The sequence below is a fragment of the Battus philenor genome, unplaced genomic scaffold (assembly GCF_028537555.1).
Source record: "Battus philenor isolate CCGP_79_NKW_IND1 unplaced genomic scaffold, ilBatPhil1.0.hap1 SCAF_11, whole genome shotgun sequence".
Lineage (NCBI taxonomy): Eukaryota > Metazoa > Arthropoda > Insecta > Lepidoptera > Papilionidae > Battus > Battus philenor.
The window spans coordinates 12,912,302-12,932,973 of NW_027181673.1; the positions used below are offsets into that span (position 1 = coordinate 12,912,302).

The following is a 20,672-nucleotide window of genomic DNA, read 5'->3' on the forward strand; positions in this document are numbered from 1 at the left end:
ACAATGCACCATACATTAATAGAAAGAAGATTAGCTGTTGATAAAAAGCTCCTATTAATCTTCCTGTATATATATATATACTACCTGACCCGGCCATGCGTTGCTGTGAAAATTTAAAAAGTGGAAATAATTGAATTATACGGTATTTCGTTCACTACAAAATAAATTTAATTAATTTTATAGCGTCAACAACACGTGGTAATTATGCTGTTAAAATGTAGCTTATATGACACGTTCGTAGATTTACCATAGCAGCGCCATCTATTGATTACTTACTCAACCCAGTCGAAAGGTATCGACATCTGTTAGAATCATTTGGAGTTAACAGATAATTGTGACTGTCAAATAATAACAGACAATAATTAGCAATAAATTAAAATTGCGACTATAATTTGAGATTTAAATTATCCTATCTCTCAAGTTAGATCGAACTGCACATGGTGTGCGAATTTTATTATAATCGGTTAAGTGGTTTAGAAGTCCATTGAGTATAAACATTGTGACACGAGATTTATATATATTAAGATATGAGTTAAGCAATAACATGGTCAAGGCAGTGTTTCGATGAATGCAAATGAATGAATTTATTAAACTTTTACAACCGGTTTGCATTAATCTTCCAAGAACTCTCTATAAAAATCTCAATTCATACAAACAAGAAATAGCGGTCACCTTTCTCCTTAGCAATTTCGAGTTTCGGGAATTATATTATTGAAATCCGCAATTCCGGAGTCTTGATCATAACAAAAGTTATTTATAAACATACGTTTTTCGTAAACAAATTATATCGTCGTATAATTTTAACTCGGATTAAAACACTAAAATGAATAATGTTTAAAACACAGTCTAAACCAATCATAGTTCATAAAGCCATTTATTTTTCTTTTCTATTATATTTCATATCATTAAATATTTTTTTAGTGAGCAAGCTTTTTCTTTAAGTTTTGTGTTTATACAAATCTGTATATTTTCTGACAGTTCCAGTTTAATTAAAAGTTCTTTAGTTCATTTGTTCATCTTATTGCGATCATTTAATATACATTCATTTGTTTAAAACATATTCCACTTAAAATCATTTACAGTAACCACTTCTGCATGTATTTTTGAGAAAGATAATTAGGTTTAGTTTCCCGATAATGGGCGTTCTTCAATTTAAAACTACAAGAGTTCCAAACGCACTATAATATAACAAGTGCCCACAGCAAACACAGTAGTTTTTTGTGGTCATTTTAAAAACTTCCTTAATAAAGTAGTAGAGATATTCGTTACCAAGTATTATTATTACTTGAAATATCCTACACTGTAAGGAGATATATTTAGAAGTTTTTATTTTAACAAACTATTATATGCGAATATATTGTAATTCCGTATTCATCTGCTCATAAAATAGTAACTAATTTTACATAGCTTAGATAAAGTACAAAGTATCCTAACTGCTCTAAATTACTTTATTAATTAAAACTAATACATTCCATCAAGTTTGAAATATCACTAAAGTATATAACGAATAATGTTAAATTATGTCCTTTCGAATTTATGCCATTTAAAAAAAATAGACATATAAATGCATGTGATAAATATATAATGTATATAGTCTTACATCCATTTTTAAAAGTTTCTTATTTTCTGAATTGGCGCTATACAACTCTTTTTAAAGTTTTGTCCTACTCTTCGACTTTCTTCCATCTCGCTCTGTTTTTGTTAGTCTTTGCTAAGATGTTTCTCTTTCGATACTTCTGAAATCTTCCTCTACACATCCCAGGTCTAAAACGGGGTGTTATTTTTTGTTTGGTAATTATTATATTCGGGGGTAAAATATAAATTTACATAATAAACAATAAAATACTGTACAATAAAAAATATTAAAAACTTTAACATTAAAGAATTGACAATAAATTAATTTACTTTTGTTCATGATTATACCCATGCGTGTGTCATTGAAAGAGTTGCGATACTGGACAACACGCTCTGTCTGACAGATCGTCTCAAAAGCTGCGAAGCTACACACGTCTAAACGCCTTTCGTGATATATACGGACAGTGGAAATAACATACTAGTACGTACAATATCAACGTCAAGTGCACGTGCACTAAATAACTAATTTATAATAATTTTCGTAACTATAAAGTTTTTATAATGTACCTCGGAATACCAACAGTAGCAAGATGTTGTTGCTGTGCTCCATTGAGACTTGGTCTTATAGTTTGGGCCTATGTAAAATTGGTATGTATCAAAATTTTATTTAATTAGTGTTTTTATAATCTTAAAAAGAATGTACATTTAATTTTTAATTAGACTTTTTAAAAAATGACAACGATATTTTTAATGTAAATGTAAATAAATTATGTACTACTAGTGTTTGTGATATTTTCAAACATAACTATTATATAATATAAATGCTACGACTAACTATCTACGCACTGGGTTATTAAGATATCGTATAAGAGTAAATATCAGTTAAAAACAGACTTTACGAAATGTGTGGGTGTTTTTTTTTTAAATATGGCTCTTATCGATAATTAACTTGGAAAGAATTTTTTTTTTAATTACCAATATTATATTTTATGAACTTACATCCAAAAGGCAGCGCTGGATATGCAAAACGGGCGGGAGACGAAAATAATAAATATTGCTGTAGAGAAACCTTTGTCATTTCAGCCCATAGATGCCCACTGCATAGGCTTCCTTTAACCCTTTTTAGAAAATAAAATTTTAGAAAATAAAAATACCCATGTTGCACAGAAATCTTACATCGTTCAAAATTTAACAAAATTGGTGTGTTATTATTAATAAGGATAAACAATGATGTAAAAAAGTTAAAAAAAAAATTAATTCTGTTATTAACTACTAAAAAATTTCGGTTTCAACACTTGAACCTATCATATGATGATAAACCTTGCTAGCGCAGTCGAGTATATTTTTAACAATTGCTAATGGTATTGCCAATTACTTTAAATAATAAAGTTCAGAAAAAAATATATGAGCGCGCAACTATTCACTATTTCCAGGTGGGTCGAGAAATGTCCCACCATGCGTTATTACGCATCAAAAATGTGGGACATTTTTAATACCAGCGTGCCCCAAAGGGTTAAAGATATCTATGAAGGGATATACCATAATCGCCACGCTCGGCAGGCGGGTTTTCGATCGCAATGTGTTATTATGGTACGCAGCGGACGCTTTTTCTCGTCCTCTGGAACTTTTTTTTTGTAAGCAGTGGAAATGCTATATAACTAATACATAGTGTGAGTTATAAGATATTGTATCCCGGGAATAGAACCCGCGACATGCGATTGCAGGTCCCAGACTTCTACCTCTGGGCTACCACTGCTCAACAGCGGGTACAGAAAGTTAATTTTTATTCTATAAATTACGTTGATTAATTTCCCTCTATTTTTCTTGAATATACTAGAATTTTTATGCACATATATAAGGGTTGTCGTTAACATATACTGAATGTAGTGTATGTTAGTGTTCGTGAATTTATTTCTTAGTGTCACCCGTGGACTCTATCATCCATTGTGGTGTACGCAAAGAACGCTGCTATCAATCCTCTGGCTACTTATTTATGAGCAGTGGCAATCCTATATAATTAATGCACAAAGTGTAAATTATTTATTCCATCACAAGAATCGAACCATCAACCCACGATTGCAAGTATCACTGCTTAGTAATAAATTTTCGTATCAATAGAATATTTTAAATCAGTGCATGTATACCGTTATTTTTAAAATGTCTTTAATTAATTGCATTTACAGCATCACAGACTTTGAGATGACAAAACCCTGAAGCCGCTTAGCTTTGTGGGTGGATGTTCTATGATAGTCGATTTGATATTCCCATATACTCGTATATATATATAATATATATATATATATATATATATATATATATATATATATATATATTAAACATAAAAAAATTCTTAGTTTTAGGCATTGTATAATAATAATAATAAAATGTTTTATCATTGTATATTATGATAATTCGATTTTCTAATTTACTTTATATTTTTCTTATTGTTATTATTTTATTACGAAATCTATGGTTAGGTCTATGTAGAGCAAATAATATACTGCCACTGAAAAAAATGATTCAATCGATCTTAGTATTCTAATATTGATGTTACTATTGTATAATAAAAAAATAATACAAAAGTAGTGCAATTGAAGGCCATTTTGTTTGAAAGTAACAGTTTAAGTATACCGATATATTTATTAACAGTTTTTTTTACATTGTACTCTGGAGAACTTAATGCATTACTCACACTCTTTGCTAGTCAAACAAGAGCAGTGTAGTAATAAGCACTAATCAAACAATTTTAAATGTTAAGATATAAAAAAGAAATAATACATTTAAAATACCATACGAGGTGATTGAATATAGGTGGAAAAGTTTTAAAGGAGTTAATGTTTTCTTTCGCTGACAATTAATATATTATACACCCTATCATTCAAATCAATGATTTCATATATTATAAATAACCTAAATATAATATAGTAAGAAAAGTGGTTTTCAAAATTAAGATTACTATATATTAAAAATAATCATTGTTTACAATCTGTTCCTGCAGATTTTATACTGCGAGAATACAACAGAAAACATAAATTTATGTAACATACTTCGTAGTATCACTTTATACATGACGATTGAAAGTAAATGTAGAATCTTTAAAGATTTTCGGTGACAAATTATCTAATCATCTTGTATATATTTGAGGTTTAAAAAACACGTGTTAACATTACGAGTATGTTTATCTGAAGGCTTTCTCATTTACGTTAAAAAAACTTTAGGTGAGTTATTTAAGTAAATATCACTAGGAATTGTTGCGAATTCATATATTTTTTTTTGTTTTTCTAGATCACTGGCATACTGGCGTTGGGATTCGTTCTCATGTGGTTGTTTATTTTTATGGAGTTTGTGGATGCTGACATTCTTATGTTGTTACTGATCCTGTTGAGTACGCTTTGCATAATCGTCGATATTGTTTACGACTTTGTTCTTGTTGTTGGCTGTCTCAAGGTAAGAAACGTTCCTCTAACTACCGACAGTAGAAATTAGTAAAAAGGATCGGTTTACTTGATTCTTTTTCATGGGAAATTCTTATATGAGATACCTTTCCACGTCGGTGGGGAATAAAAAGAATAAGCTGGCTAAAATCTCCCAGCTTCCACATACTAACGTAAGTCAAAAATAATGTGCTTCTTGAACTAAGGATAGAGCAGAAGCTTCCCACCAGCTTTAATAAATATACGTGTAGGATTAACTCGCATACGCAAAGTGTAAGAATGACTAAAACTACACACAAAAACTACACTAAAAGAAATGTTCGTCGTTCGAGTCACAAGTCGCAGAGGTCAAGAGACGGTGGTGTAACATAATTTTTCTTACCTAACCACGAGTCTTAGTTTGCGTTTATAATATACAATAGAAAAGCCAAACTATCCTTAATTTAAGATTAATATCTTGTTAATCGTTGATTAACAGTTTTTGGGTTGCCAAAAATTGAATATAATGATAGATTTTATTTGATCACCTATTAACAGACGATTAGTAAAAAATCGACTCAATCTAACCGCTTTCTTTTATTTCAAATCAATTATTTGTCTAAACTACTATTTATGTTTAATCTTACTGAAACTTTTTTTAATTAATACATTTTGCCGGCTACTATAATATAAATTTTATTCGATTGCCTAAAACGTCATTAATGTCGTAAGTAACTAGATATTTTTGTTACTATTTTAAAGGATAGGTAGCCTAGAGGGGCTGTTATAGCTTCTAAGAAAGGTAATAATATATAGCTACTTCCGCTATGCAGCAGTAGTCGTGCAATGAAGTGCACCGCCCGCCAGCCCGCTGATAAACCGTGCGGTAAATAATGCGAAACACAACTACCACCGTTAATTCACTCAACACGTGTTTAACCCCTCCACGAGGCATCCTCAGGAGATGTTAAACCGTCCAGTACTCGTTGTTTGGCAATTCCCTTTCTTAGTGTTATAGCTTCATTAGATCGAATGTCTGCGAGTGAAAACTAATAAAAGATAGATTAAATCCATAAACTAGGTTAAGACATTACTGCGACTTTTTAAATTAATTGTTGACTATGGATAAAAAAGATTTAATTGTTTTTTAAGAATTTTTATAATCATTTGAACAGTAGAACGCCCATAGCTGAGCACAGGCCTCTCTCAGATTTCCAATAGGACTAGTAAGAAGCATACAGCATCTTGCATATACCTTAACGAGGTCGTCTGTCTACCTTCTGAGGAGACGACGAATGCTGTGCGTCTTTTTAAATAGTGACTAACAAGTTTTTATTAAAGGAAATTACTAGAAACTCGAAACTGATTACCAGGAGTTCAACAAGAGTTGAACTATAATTCCATTCAAAATGGTCATATATCTTTTTCGCAATATATATTAAATAACTCAATGTTTTATGTCTTTAATTTTTAAAAATATTCGCTACAATTCTTTATAGATATGTTGTACATTAATTAGCAAATTTCTTTGTTTTAGAAAAATGTCATCTTATTAGAAACGTACAGCCGGTATGCCATTGCTCATGGGATAATCTTCCTAGTTTTGGGACTGCTGTGGATGGGTTACGCTTTTGTTGATGGAATTTATTACCATCCGGGTGTCGTGGAGTTCGTCATTACAATGTCACTGGCCATAGCTATACCACTAGGTAAGAACAATGTTTATTTATTTACCCTTTTTACAATTTTCAATATAACGCGTCCTTTAGGCATTCTCTACCAGCCAATTTAATATTTTATTATGCATGTTTCTGAAACCTCAGCACAAGCTGTTAACGTACTGTATTGCCAGAAATTATTAGTCACATACCAATGTAAAAAATAATTTTTTGTAACATATTTCAGAATGATAACTTCATATATAGTGATTGGAAATAAGTATAAAAGCTTTAGAGCTTTTTTTTAATAAACTATATGTTCACCTCTTCAAAAATTTTAAACCTATAACCACACACACTGTATCATAAAAGCAGAACGATGATGATTTGAATTTAAATTCAACCTAGCAATCAATAAAAACTTTCCCGGTGCATAGTTTTATCAAACTACTATTTGGCCACTTTTCTACATAAAAGCACGTTTACACAGTTTAGCTCCAGGGCTACCTTGGGCTCCTCAACTCGGGTTGCCATATCACATGCATTATTAGTGGATTAAGAGGCTTCATGAAGTAACCTGGCGCAAAAGTATCCAAAAGTACCTGGGCCTCAGCTGCCACTCAATACAGGTTTATAATTCCGACTGAAGACCCAAACTTGTACTTGGTCGGTTGATACTACTACCAACACTTCGGAAAGCGCTAGTTGGACGAAGTGGTAGAAGAAATTTTAAAAACACGTCAATCTAAGATGATCAGATATTATATACAGGGGTATACAATATCTGATCATCCTAGATTGAACAGAACATTGAACGTACAGGGATACGTTACCATATGGTTTTATTGGCAGCAAATTTCAATGTAAATCTGTTTCATTATCGTCGTGAATATATCTGAAGTAAATGTTTCCTAACTAGCGACTTCTTTTTGATCGTTTATCTTCATTGTTGAAGATCACAACCTTACTGGAAAGCCTTGGTCCAGAATTTCACGAGTTGCCTCAACGGATGTCTATAATCTTCTCTGAGTGTTTCCGTTACTGCGTGGCCTTTCACCATCAGTACGAAGTTCGTGTGATAAAACAGTGATGAAGGAGATTCTAGATTTTATGCTACTACTGTCATTTTTTTGTTTCAGTTTTGCACATCTATTTATTCATTGTGCTACGCAGTGAGATACACAAGCTTAAAACCAAAGAGCAAGTTCACTTCGAGAACCCTGTTTCCGAATGCCTTCAGCGGAAGAACGACAATTTGACCAAGGTTCAAAGTGATGAGATACCATGCTATTGAAATGTAGTCAACCAACATAGGTGTTTACAAACTGTGTACTTCTGATTTTAATATGTCAAATGATTTACTGCTAAATATGGAATGTGTCAAAAATTTATTTCAACAATTCTAGTCTTGTATAAAGAGGATTAAAATAATTTATATGAATTTATTGGTGTTTTTTTTTTAATTTATTCGCTGTTTTAAATATGTAACCTATCTTTGTTCTGGGGACTACAGACTGGCATGCGACATCTAATCACGCGTCTAATTGAACAAATGAACTTGTAAAAGTCGCCGCGTTGTAGGATTGTCGTTTACAACAGGTCTTATTGGAACTCTATAAAGGCCACCCAGTTTCAGCAGTAGACGACTTACGTCTGAAATGATGATCATGCTTTTAACAATATTAAAAGCGTTTACAATACTGGCCTGTGATAACTAATTCAATGACGTTTAATGTCAGAGCTTTTTAAAACAAAAAAAAACACTGCTGTGAATATTTAAAAAAAATATATTTTCTTAAATAAAACATGATTTAAAATTTAATAATTAGCATTTGATTACGCCCACATTGCGCGACGGAAAATGTTTCATTATCGCATATGGTACTTACGTAAGCGAATACGTAAAGATAAACGGCCATTTGCAGTTTATTCACGATATGCGATTTATATATTAAAGACCTTTTGATGTTATAATATCCTATAGGGTTTCTTTATTGAAAAAAAAACGTGTAGTAACGGATGGGTTACTACACGTTTTTTTATGGCCCCCGCTATTGGGCGCCTCTCGTACCCCCTATCTAGTTTTGGACAGGGACTTTATTTTTACACATAATTTTTACAGAGTTTTATTTTTATTCGACACTCACTTTCATACTTCTCAATTTCTTTTTTTTCTTTTATCCTTCACAACATCTTGCAATTTTGGTTCTTTCATTCGTTCTTGCTTTCATCGCCTTCCTTTCTTCATCTTTTTTACTCTTAGGTGGCTAGGTACATTTTTATTTTCCAATCTTTATCCTGTAACCGCCCGTTAAGTAGCAATATATTGCTAGAATGTTCCATTTCAAAACTGTCCCCTATACAATAACAAAGATACAGACTCCTAAGGTCAGGCTATGCTCGTGAAGCTAAGTAAACCATTGTGAAAGCTGGTTCTGATGCATACCGGCGGTGAACCCAAAGGTGTGGAAATCTTCCAGATTTTAGTAAGTTTCCCGATCAAATGAGATCGAATGTTATTTGACACTCATTTCGGGAAAGTAAGAAGCTTATGGGAGACCTATACCATCGTCAAAGTAATTCAGGAATCTAGTCTAGTTAACGATAGATACATGAATGAATTATTGAATGAAAATTCGTTGCATTCGTAGAACCTCTACGAGCGTAGCAACAATACTGCTGTCAAAAAATCATAGAATCATTATTAGCTTACGAAATTTCTTACATAATTATATTTTTCTCAAATATGAAACAGTTTAGGATACTCACAGATATGGCAGGTCATGCGCGATTTTTTTTTATTGCCCGTATTCGTGCTCGTACTCTGAATCCGCTGCCAAGATTAGAGTATCTAATGGATTCAGGCGTCACTTTGCAGAAGTCCATCCTAAGTAAGAAAAGGACTAATGCCAAACACCGAGTCAAATTGACACTAATCGGTGTAACATTACTCCTGAGGATGCCACCTGGAGGGTGAAACACGTGTTGAGTGATTTAACGGTGGGAGTTGTGTAATTCGCTTTGTTTGCCGCATGCGCATTTATCAGTGACCTGGCGGGCGGTGCACTTTATTGCACGACTACTGCTACATAGCGGAAGTAGCTATATAGTAGTCCTTTTCTTACTTAGGATGGACTTCTGCAAAGTGACGCCTGAATCCTTTAGATACTCTAATCTTGGCAGCGGATTCAGAGTAATCGCCCGCATATTTATTTTTATGTATTTATGACAAAATAAAAAAAAAATATTCTTAATTATACGCAAACAACACAAAGAAGTTGCAAAAAACTCGACATTTGCTCTAATCAAAAAGCCGCTACACTTTGTCATTGAAAACTAACTAAACTTTAGTGAGTCAATGATTTCGTCGAAATATTTAAAGTAATTTAGTGGAAAGTAATAAGGATTCACCCAGAGAGTAATGGAGAGAGCTATTCTCGAAGTTTCGCTGCTAGATCGAATCAAAAATGAAGAGATACGCAAAAGAACCAAGATCTCCGAGATAGCTCGAAGAATTATTCGTCTCTCGTTCGTTGTCGCTCGTGCTACTGATGACCATTGGGTCTGGAAGAATCTTTAGTGGCGACCACTGACGCGATATGAGTAGGACCCTCTCTGGGAGGACCGACGACATGATAAGGGTCGCGTGAAGTCACTGAATGTGGGCAGCACAGGACCGATCATCTTTGGGAAAGGTCTATACCTTGTAGTCTAGAATTTCACTAAATATTTCTGCAAGTATTGTAACGCATAGAGAACTTCATTTCCTTCAGTCATTGACACTAAGCCAGCTTGCAACACAGCATACAGATGTACATGAAAGCTTCATGCAGTTTTGACAGCAAGCGCCAAAAAATCCGTAGCAATTTAGCCGATATGTCATAACTTCATTGCTCCCGCAACGGGAAGGTATTCCATAAACAACATCCTCGCAAAAAAGGTAGTAAGGTTTATTATTAAATAAATCTGTTTCAATTATTCTTTATTAGCACAGTAATACAGATTAGTTTACACATTAATAGTGATTAGTTATTTTGATCGCATTTGTTACTTTCCATTTGACAGATTGGCTCAGCGAGATGGTTTTGGAAATTAAATTGAACGTTGTTCTCCAGTTTGTAAATTTCGCTTCGTACCAGTGTGAGTACGTACATATTTAAAACTGCAATCAAATAAATTCTGTACACATTAATAAGAAATTAGAACTTAAAATAATATACTGATGAAAAGAGGAGTGGTAAAAAAACTCAGCAAGGCCTAAACCCGGTTGGGGATAACCTGCGTATGTGTATCTCGTGTAAATTGTACCATCGATGACGGCGAAGTCTTGCCTATGATGCATTATTAATTAAGGTTTTTGTCATATCAAAAATAAAATAATTATAGGTAAATACTATTAAACCGCGTGCAGACGATTCTGCATTTTATCTACTGCTAACGCCATCTATCGGTGTGATAGCGAAACATGTCAGATATTATACCTACAGCTTGCCATGTTTGTGCGATGATCTACTATACCGAAACATGGTATTTTACTTCTGGCCTCACTGAAGCACACAGTCGCTCAACGGGCTATGAGAAATAGGGATCTTCTTGGGGTTTCTCTATGAGATCGATTGAGCAATAAGAAGAGATAACCTAAAGTAAACAACACAGCCCATAGATTAGCTGGTTCAAGTGTCAGTCATCTGGCAACATAGCGCACTAAATGTTCGATGTGGTTTAAAGATCTTAAGACGTTCACCTAAAAGGTGGAAAAATGACCTTGTTAAAATTCTCCGAAAACACTGGAACCATTCCGCATTCAAACGGTCATATTAAATATCAAAAGGGAAGGTTTATGTGAAATGATAATCGCATGCAGTGTGATCCTATACACCATTTGTAATGTTACCAATCTCGCTTCAACTGAAAAAGGCTACCTGTAGTTAACTATCGGATAAATTTCATAACACATTTTAAATTTAAATTACATAGATAATAACTTTTTAAGAATTGTTTACGTTTTAAACATGGAACACAGTACACCAATACCTCGCTTTGCGTCATTTCATTTTGCGTTTTTTTCGAAGTTGCGTCGCTCCTTAATTAGTACTCGTTTTCACTATGCGTCGTTATATTTTCCAGGTTTCGTTATTTTGGATTCAAGTCTTTAATTTTTTTTTGAAAATTTTCATTTTTTTTTCCAAAAGATGGCAACACTCTCGTTTCTAGTTACGCCATGCCATCAAAATCCCCGAGATTTCCTTTTTAACAAAAAATCATCGCAATTTGAATACAGTTTTATTTTCACTTTGTTTTGCTAATTTTAGAAGTCAGTTTTAATTACGTAGTGTTGTAAGGTAGTGTGTTGTGCTTTTTTTAAAAGAGAATAATAAATTTATATAAATTTTAACGTGTTGTTTCTGGTTAGAAAAAAGGCATATATATTTTTACAATTTATTTATTGGCAGAGTTATATTATTTTTGTTTTTTAATGTTTACTTTGTTCAATTTTCTTTTTAAAAAGTAGTATTTTCGGAACCCTGGAACCTATCTTCGATCTTTACATGGTTTGCTATAGAAAATCTTAATTAACTTACGGTGTTTCAATTTCCAACGTGTTTTTTTGGAACGTAACCACGACGCAAAGTGAGGTATTGGTGTAAATGTACTATTAATGAATTATATATTATTGTTATAATTAACTAGAAGGTGTTACAAAGGAGACGAGCATTGGTTAAAAAATTAGGTTACGAAGTAAATATGTACTTACATAGAACACCAGCACCGAAGACGGCATATTTATAAATACTTATCATAACTATATGTGGCATTTGATAATAGAAATAAAGATATATGTACAGGCCGATCCCAAATATGTATAAAAGCAGCAGTACCACAAACATTACTAGTCCATATCTATAGTACACTTTTAGTAATTTTGGATTTTTCTGAAACGAATAAAATACATTTTATTTTTATTTTTTAATTAGAATCGGATAAATTAACGCCTCTTTACTCTATGATCCTAGTGAATGGTGAACATACTTGAACTTTTCTCTGCATTATAGCCTTGGCTAAAATGAGAACTAGCTATTTCGGGATATTTTCCTCAGAGTTGAACGCTTACTCAGGCAGTATACTTCCTTGCATACGCTATGGCCACTCGGGTTCCTTATATATTTATATATATATATATATATATATATATATATATCTAATATATATGTTGTATGTGTTATATGTGTTAATATATATTATGTTAATTACCTTATGTGCTCCAATTATAAATATCAAAGTAATCGTAAATTCCACCACGAAACTCGTAGTCGTTACTAATGTCATTACTAAGTCAAATGTGTATTGAATCGAATGTGACGTTGTCCACGCTATTTTTATTGCAAACATAATCATTAAAAACATACACCAAATCTGTAAATATAAAATACATAAATTTAAAGGAAACTTAACGCTAAACTATCGAGTTTTCTTCATGTTATGATAGCTAATAATAGCTAATAGCTAATAGCTAATAGCTAATAGCTTAAAGCTTTAAGCCTGCGATGACAGGATTCATGAAACCGGAGTAAAGACTGCGAAAAACTGTAGAAGTATTACGGTCAGCTACAAGGTTTAAATGCGCACTAATTCGAGAATCCGTAACAAAATTTAAATACTTTTTTTGTACTTTTACATCCGTAATAAAGTTTTATATCTAATTTATTTTCAAACTGTCTTATGAATTAAAAATCTTTAGACGGATTCTTTTACAAGTTGAGTCTTTAATAAACTCTAATATATCATAACTCGGAAACATCACATGGAAATATATTTAAAGCCGTTCACATTTGGCCACAAAGGTAATACAAATTTTTTGAAGCGTAAGTAAAGGTATAAAAAGCCTACCTTTATTTTTAGCGCCTTAAATTTCTTTACTCACATAAACTGATACGTTTCATTAAAATAGTAATATCACTAATATTAGCTGATACCTGGATAAGCTATTTTTTGATGGCTAGGGATCTATTATATTAAAACATTATATGTATTTATTAAAAAGTGTTTATCGTCTTGTATGCATTCCATCGGCCCGTCACTTACCAATTTAAGATATGCCCACACAAGTAGTCCATACCGAAGCGGTATACAAAAACAACATCTCTTTATTTTCGGAAAATCAACGTACATTGTTTTCGTATAAGATCTTTGTAACACTGGACCACTTCAATCAAACTCCGAAAGTCTACTGCTGATAGCGCTATCAATATGGTAAAACATTAAATGCAATTGACCGGTCGTAGGCCACGATAAACGGGAAAACTTATTATATATGTTTATCTACTAGAGTTCGTCGTGTTTTATATTATCTTTAATATTTTGCTCTTTGTTATTTATTGTACATGTAACATATAAGAAAGAAATTAATACTTAGGCGAGCTTATGTCTGGAAAGGTTTTTTTTTATAGTAGTCGTTAAACCAGTCCAAAGTGGCAGTTGGTGAGGTTTGTCGCTCGTTTAACGTACATTTGTGTACATGACTTATTTGAACATTCACACTACCTTCTATCCGTTGGCTAACTGAAAACATATAATTATTAATATATAATATTCGGCGGGATTTATCATTATCGTAAAATTGTAAACGACCATATGTTTCCGCAGATTAAAAACGAAATATCGATTTTTCCTGACGTATGACTAAAGTTCATTGTTTCCACTTGCAATCGGAATAAATGAGCAATACTCTACGTATATTTCGAACTATAACATGGATGTTCAGCTATTAATTTAACATTAATAATAGTATGATTCAATATAAATTACAAAAGGGTACAAGCTACATATCAAAGGAACATCTTATTTCATTAAATCGGAATAAAACTTAAATGTGTAAAAATAATAGATCCTCTATTATGAAATTTCTGCAACTAGCAATAGGGAATTATTATTTACTTTTATGATAAACGTTACTAGTATAGCGGTTACTTTATTAGCATGGAATTTTACACAGTTATATATATTATGTTGATAATGCAACATCATGTTAGACGACAGACGTCTACTGCAAGGCCTAGGCCTCTCTTAGAGATCGCCACGATCACCGACACTGTGCTCCCAGCATCCAGCAACTTACCGCATCACTTCTCAAGTATCACAGGGTGTCTCATCTTTTTATCACAATTTATTTAGTGCTTAAATCATTTTTACTTATTAAATTTGTAAATATTATCACAGTTGGTATTACATTTTATTTTATTTAATCTAATGTTTTGTTTACAATTTACAGCACATTGGATCAGCACCCAGTGCCCATCGTCTTCCGACGATCTTAAAAAGATCGTCTTACAATGCTGCTCAAGTAACATTTGCAGATTCCAGACTTTGACAAGCGTTACCGCTGAAAGAAAAAGTGACGGAGGAAACTCCATTAAGACTTCTATTTTAAATAATCAGGAGTTAGCAAATCCAGTCATAAACGTGTTGAAAATGATTCCCTCGAAACCGGTTGGTTTTCGGCTGTGAAATTTTTTGATCATTAAGGGTCAATTCTACATTCTTCGCTGCGTTACTGTTGCGTATTCTCGCCTATAGAACCTTACGACCAATGCGGCCTGCCAAGTGCCACTTCGACTGGTATATAATTTGTTGTAGACAGATATAATACAAGAAATAATAAACACAAAAATACACCGAGTAAAAGTCATATCATAGTTTAAAGGGTTAAGTTGATATTCAAACAAATAATATACTTTGGAATGTTTGTAATAAAAAAAAATTAATAAAAAATATACCGTTTCAAAATAAATGTACATTTATTTTAATCGATTTTATTTTACATTAACACCCATTTCCTTTAGATGCCTTCTTGACTAGAAAATATTCTTCACGTATCGTCATCTTTCATATTTTTGTCTTTTTTACGTTATTTTATCTTCGTGCATGGTAACTGAGCTTTCCAAAAAGCACTCAGGGTCCGCTGTGTGATTTATGAATCTGAATCGACAATTCGATTGTAGCTTTACAACTTCGCTGCGTATGAGGATCAAGAGGTAAATGTGTAGAACTGAAAATTGAAAGATTATTAAATATTTTTTTGTCGTTTAAATATACAAAATATTTAATTGTATGTATGAAAGCTTTAAAGACGTGAATAAATAACTTATTTGTCAGCAAAAATCTTTAAACAGCTATTTCCAACGTCTCTGTACAAAATAATCATTCCGTAAAATGTTACATATATTTATTTTTTCTATGGTAATGCGACGGGCTAATAACTTCTGGCAGTATAAAGTCTCCAGATACAGATAGTAAGCAATAATTAATTTTACTATGTAACAATTCTAATTTTGAAACTTTATGCATTACGTTTACTACTTTTCCTAAAGCTATTGATTTTCGGATAGGATATACCATACATTTATTGGAAAAAAGTAATCTAAACACTGACACCTATAAAGATTTTATATTTGTTATCAATGACCCTATTATTTTTTTTATTATTTATTAGTGACAAATAAAGTATTAGATAGGCTTGATTTAAATGCAAAAATATTAACCACCTGATACAAAGGTAATTTTCCAACTGCCTAGCTTATAAAAATTAAAATGAATTAACTTATTACATCTCCATGAAAAGCAAATAAAGTCCTTTTAAAAATAGTAACTATAAAGATGACAAGGTTTTTCTTTATTCCCCATAATTAAATGACGTTTTTTTTCAGCCGAAAACACGCTGTATTCAAAAAATAACAAAGAAAGAAATTTAATCTTAATTCAAAATTAAACCTAGAGGATTAACAGTGTTATCGTAAATTAATACTTACATAAAGTAAAAGAATGTAAAAGGTATAATTCATTTATTCAACATTGGAACTTTTGACACAACTCTTATTGTTTTTTTTTTAATATATATATTTTTAATATATTCGGCTTCGCAATAGATGTTGCCGTAAGCTGTTGACATTATAATTCAATGTGAAAATGAGTGAAATTTAAAATAAAAACTATACTTACTCAGTACAAAAGACAAACATGAAGCTATGGCAACTATATGTAACCATGACTTGTGAAATTCCCCCCGCTCTGATATCATGTCGTGTAAAAACCATATAAAAAATAAAGCGATTGTAACCATCGCATAAACCGCACCATAGGTGTAGTATATTTTCAATATAAGTTTATTTCGCTGCAATAAATTTTATTTATGTATAAATAATTTTACAATTTTTTACCTGCAACACATAATTTTAAAGAGATATAGTAACGTGTTTTCATAATATGGAAGAGAATACAAATTGATTAGCTTACAACGAAAATTAACTTTTTTCTACTATAATTCCTATGACAGAAGCCTTCCCCAAAGATATCTTTGAGGAGATATAACATAATCGGTCTTAGTATGGTATTATGGTACGCAGAGTATGGTGCTGCCTATCCTTTGGAAACTTGTTAATGAGCACTGGCAATTCTATAAACAATGCATGATGTGTAAACTATATATAAGACCAAGAAAGAAAACCAAGAAAGAGAACCAAGACTCAGTCATGCTAGGCTACCACTGCTCTGAAATGAGTATCAAAGAGTTAATCAACCTGCAGTGGTCTCGTATTATTGTGTCCATCGAGGTGGTAAGCGGAGGCAGAATGTCTCTCTAAGTGCTTCAACTGAAATTTCAGAGGTGCTACTAATTACCGCGGAAGACCAGACGATCTCATCATCATTATTTTAGCCATAAGACGTCCACTGCTGGATGTATGACTTACTCCATAGTCTTAGCGTCTTTCAACAACCTTTATTCGATATTTAAAAGGGTAAAAATAACATATAACCTTATATTCCATTCACAGGGCAAAACATATTTTGATTAATAGAAGATTTCTCGCCAGAAAACAAAACAAAATTTTAGGAACATAAAAAAGATAAAAAGGTTTAAACTACTTACTCCATGGCAACCAACAATGAGTACTACATTAAAAACCACATCGATGGCCATTACAAATAAAATAGCAACCGAAACCACAGTAATAACCGTTTGCACGTGAACGAAGGCAAAGAAAATTATATTCCATATGACACCTACGCCCAATGCCGCTATGCTGATTAACTGGAATAAAAATAATATTGTTGTTATCTAAATTAGACCAAAGATGTGATTTTAAATAATACACAAGCATTAATATTTTTCCCGGAAAGTGAAATGGCAGTCGGCAGGAAATATAGCATGTAAAACAGATAAACAGCAAGCACAGTGAAGGAGGACCACCGATTTGATCAGACTTCTTGTTAAGATCGCCCGGAAGATGCTATGTGATACATAGCATAGATATCCTACAGCTGAAACAGTCGTGATGATGAAAGTTGACTTATCTTGGCGAAGCATCATTGAAAAGGACTGAAAGAGCAAAGATTTTCTTTGTTAACACAAGTGATATTGTTCGATCTGAGCTGGCATCTATAATCGCAGTGTCTTCTGTTAAACAGATGTCTTACTTTTATAATTGAACTACTGAAATGTTTTCGTACCATAGTCCAAATATATTTATATTTCTAATGGATTCAGGCGTTATTTTGCGGAAGTCCATCCTAAGTAAGAAAAGGACCAATATATAGCTACTTCCGCCAATGCAGTAGTAGTCGTGCAATAAAGTGCACCGCCCACCAGCCTGCTGATAAATGCGCATGTGGCAAACAATGCGATTACACAACTACCACCGTTAAATCACTCAACACATCAACTCTGTGTTTGACCCTAATCGGTGTAACGTTACTCCTGAGGATGCCCCGTGGAGGGGTGAAACACGTGTTGAGTGATTTAAAGGTGTTAGTTGTGTAATTCGCATTGTTTGTCGCATATAAAAACAGAACAATGACACATGTTCATCTTGCTTTTAGACTGGATCAAAACATGGAAAATCCATTAAACAATAACAATCAGGAAACCGGACGATAATAATTCCGTCTACGTTTATCAATTTGAGAATAACAAATACGCAGTATCCGTATAATCGAAACAAACGTTTAATTAACTTGACATCTTTATCATTGATTTCTCTACGTACGCAAAATATTTACAATCAGTTTATAAAATAAAAATATAATAATAAACAGATATGTTATTGTTGTTTATGTGAATTGCGGATAGAGGAAAATATTAGTAAACGAGAAGGGTTTTTCAACAAGAAATTTGTTTTTTTCATTGTATAGCTTATTTGTAAGCAAAAATCTTTCACACCTATTTCCAATTACCTTATATAAAATGATCATTCTAAATATGAATGATCATTCTAAAATATGTTTTATATTGGAATGCGATAGGTCAAAATCTTCAGATATCACTTCAAGAACAGCTAGTAAACAATAGTTGATTTTAATATGTAATAATCCAAATATTGAAAACGCATTTCTATACTACATTATCATAACATTGTTTATATCTGAAACTAGATTTTTATACAAGAAGTACCGTACATTAACTAACAGCAAAATTTCTATATTATATCATACATTCACCACTTTAAACCTATTAAACCTATATCTATCTTTACATACAACCTGTATACATGGAAGCCACGGGAACAATTTATTGCCAATGAAATGTTATGAAGTTCACCTTATTACGCTTGATTTAGAACGCTCCATATTGTACTGGCATTAAAGTAATAAATACGTTTTTAATTATTTTATTATTGCAAGTTTGAATTTAAATTCGAACGCCGATTTGAATTTGTACGCTGACATTCGCTACTGCGGCTCATTAATACGCACGAGATAGATAAGTTCATTAAATTTCAATTACAGTGACCACTTTATAATTCATAAGAAGAATGCCAGAAGAATCCAATTTATAATAGACTAGAATGATTTTCTTTTTTTTAACTTTTTTTTCCTTTTCTTTAACCTAAGAGCGTTATGTACGATTTTTAACGAAATTCGGCTATGGGTTTTACCTAAGTAGTTTGGTAATCAGTTATCTAGAACTAGACTATATGAAAACATGAGGCGAATTTTGATCTGTTATATCTGTAAATAAAAACAACAAAAAATTTAAAGTTGTTAAGGTGAATACTGGATCGCACATTTCAATCGTATAGTTGTAAGCAATCATATCACATTGAAAACTTCCGTCTATCTTATAGATATTGTGCGAGTCTCATAAAAAAATTGAAAAACTCTTTAAAGCACACCTATAAACAATATGATACAAAGTATTATATCAAATGATAATAAATGTGAACCTAGGGTTAATACAAGGAAAATGTTAGGTCAAGCAATAAAACAGGATACGCGCGACGTGTTGGAGAGAGTTTGTAAATGTGATATGATACTACGACTTACAAATCTCAAGTATGCCCATAGCAGTAACCCATATCTCAATGGAACGCAAAAACAGCATCTCGTCAGCACGGGAACATCTACATACATGACCTTATGATTTAATTTACAAGCAACAGAACGCGCGTGAAGCTGCTCTGAATGCTAACTGATCACTGTTTATTTTTAAATTGCGCCGTACACCGGCAAGCGTGCCCGTGGTTCTAAATTTAAAATTGTTATGGAAACTTTTGTAAGTTTTATTAATTGAATTTTTGTAACACCAGTCAATGAAAGAATGATTTAAAAATTAAACCATTTTGAGTTTTACAAGCACGAAATTCAATAATTATTTGGATATATTATCTCTTATAGATGTTGAAATGAATGTGCGACCTTTTCGTATAAAAAATGTCCCATACGTGAAATGAACAGGCAAAGAAAGCCAGCGAATTTATTATTACATTCTTTATTAACATTGATGACTTGGATAGCCTAAAGGCGAATCACTTTTATGACGTCACAAAGCCAAGGACGTCTTTAAAAGTAACAAAGCTCGTGGGCTCTCGGGAGAGCCCTCTTCGGTCAATGCTCTATGGAGTAATTAGGCTCAAGGACCCCAACAAAAAGACCTCGGCTTGGGATGTCACCTGTCACTAATACACGCTTAGCATTCTGGCACACAAAAGAGAGGAACCTCGACTTGGCCGGTTACTATTGCCTGATTCATTTT

General features: G+C 32.5%; 1 protein-coding gene and 2 long non-coding RNA genes across 3 annotated transcripts; 1 reads left to right on the top strand and 2 right to left on the bottom strand.

Moving 5' to 3' along the window:
* The first annotated feature begins 1,990 nt into the window (after positions 1-1,990).
* On the top strand, positions 1,991-7,945 carry LOC137931283 (uncharacterized). Its single transcript, XM_068774721.1, has 4 exons — positions 1,991-2,223; positions 4,861-5,022; positions 6,526-6,697; positions 7,786-7,945. The coding sequence occupies exons 1-4, from the start codon at positions 2,137-2,139 to the stop codon at positions 7,938-7,940; spliced, it is 576 nt and encodes a 191-aa protein (XP_068630822.1). The 5' UTR covers positions 1,991-2,136; the 3' UTR covers positions 7,941-7,945.
* A 2,692-nt stretch (positions 7,946-10,637) lies between these two features.
* Positions 10,638-13,862, bottom strand: LOC137931425 (uncharacterized). The gene is made up of 4 exons (XR_011109035.1): positions 13,730-13,862; positions 12,899-13,060; positions 12,402-12,579; positions 10,638-10,808 (listed from the first exon to the last, which is right to left on the bottom strand). It is a non-coding gene; the product is annotated as an uncharacterized lncRNA (long non-coding RNA).
* A 1,616-nt stretch (positions 13,863-15,478) lies between these two features.
* On the bottom strand, positions 15,479-20,101 carry LOC137931558 (uncharacterized). The gene is made up of 4 exons (XR_011109048.1): positions 19,964-20,101; positions 17,571-17,732; positions 16,643-16,814; positions 15,479-15,692 (listed from the first exon to the last, which is right to left on the bottom strand). It is a non-coding gene; the product is annotated as an uncharacterized lncRNA (long non-coding RNA).
* Positions 20,102-20,672: the final 571 nt, after the last annotated feature.

Excerpts from the sequence above, each read along its gene's own strand:
- LOC137931283 (XM_068774721.1), top strand. The coding sequence starts at position 2,137 with ATGTACCTCGGAATACCAACAGTAGCAAGATGTTGTTGCTGTGCTCCA. Across the intron at positions 2,224-4,860 it reads TTTGGGCCTATGTAAAATTG|ATCACTGGCATACTGGCGTT; the intron begins GTATGTATCAAA and ends TTGTTTTTCTAG. Across the intron at positions 6,698-7,785 it reads GGCCATAGCTATACCACTAG|TTTTGCACATCTATTTATTC; the intron begins GTAAGAACAATG and ends TTTTTGTTTCAG.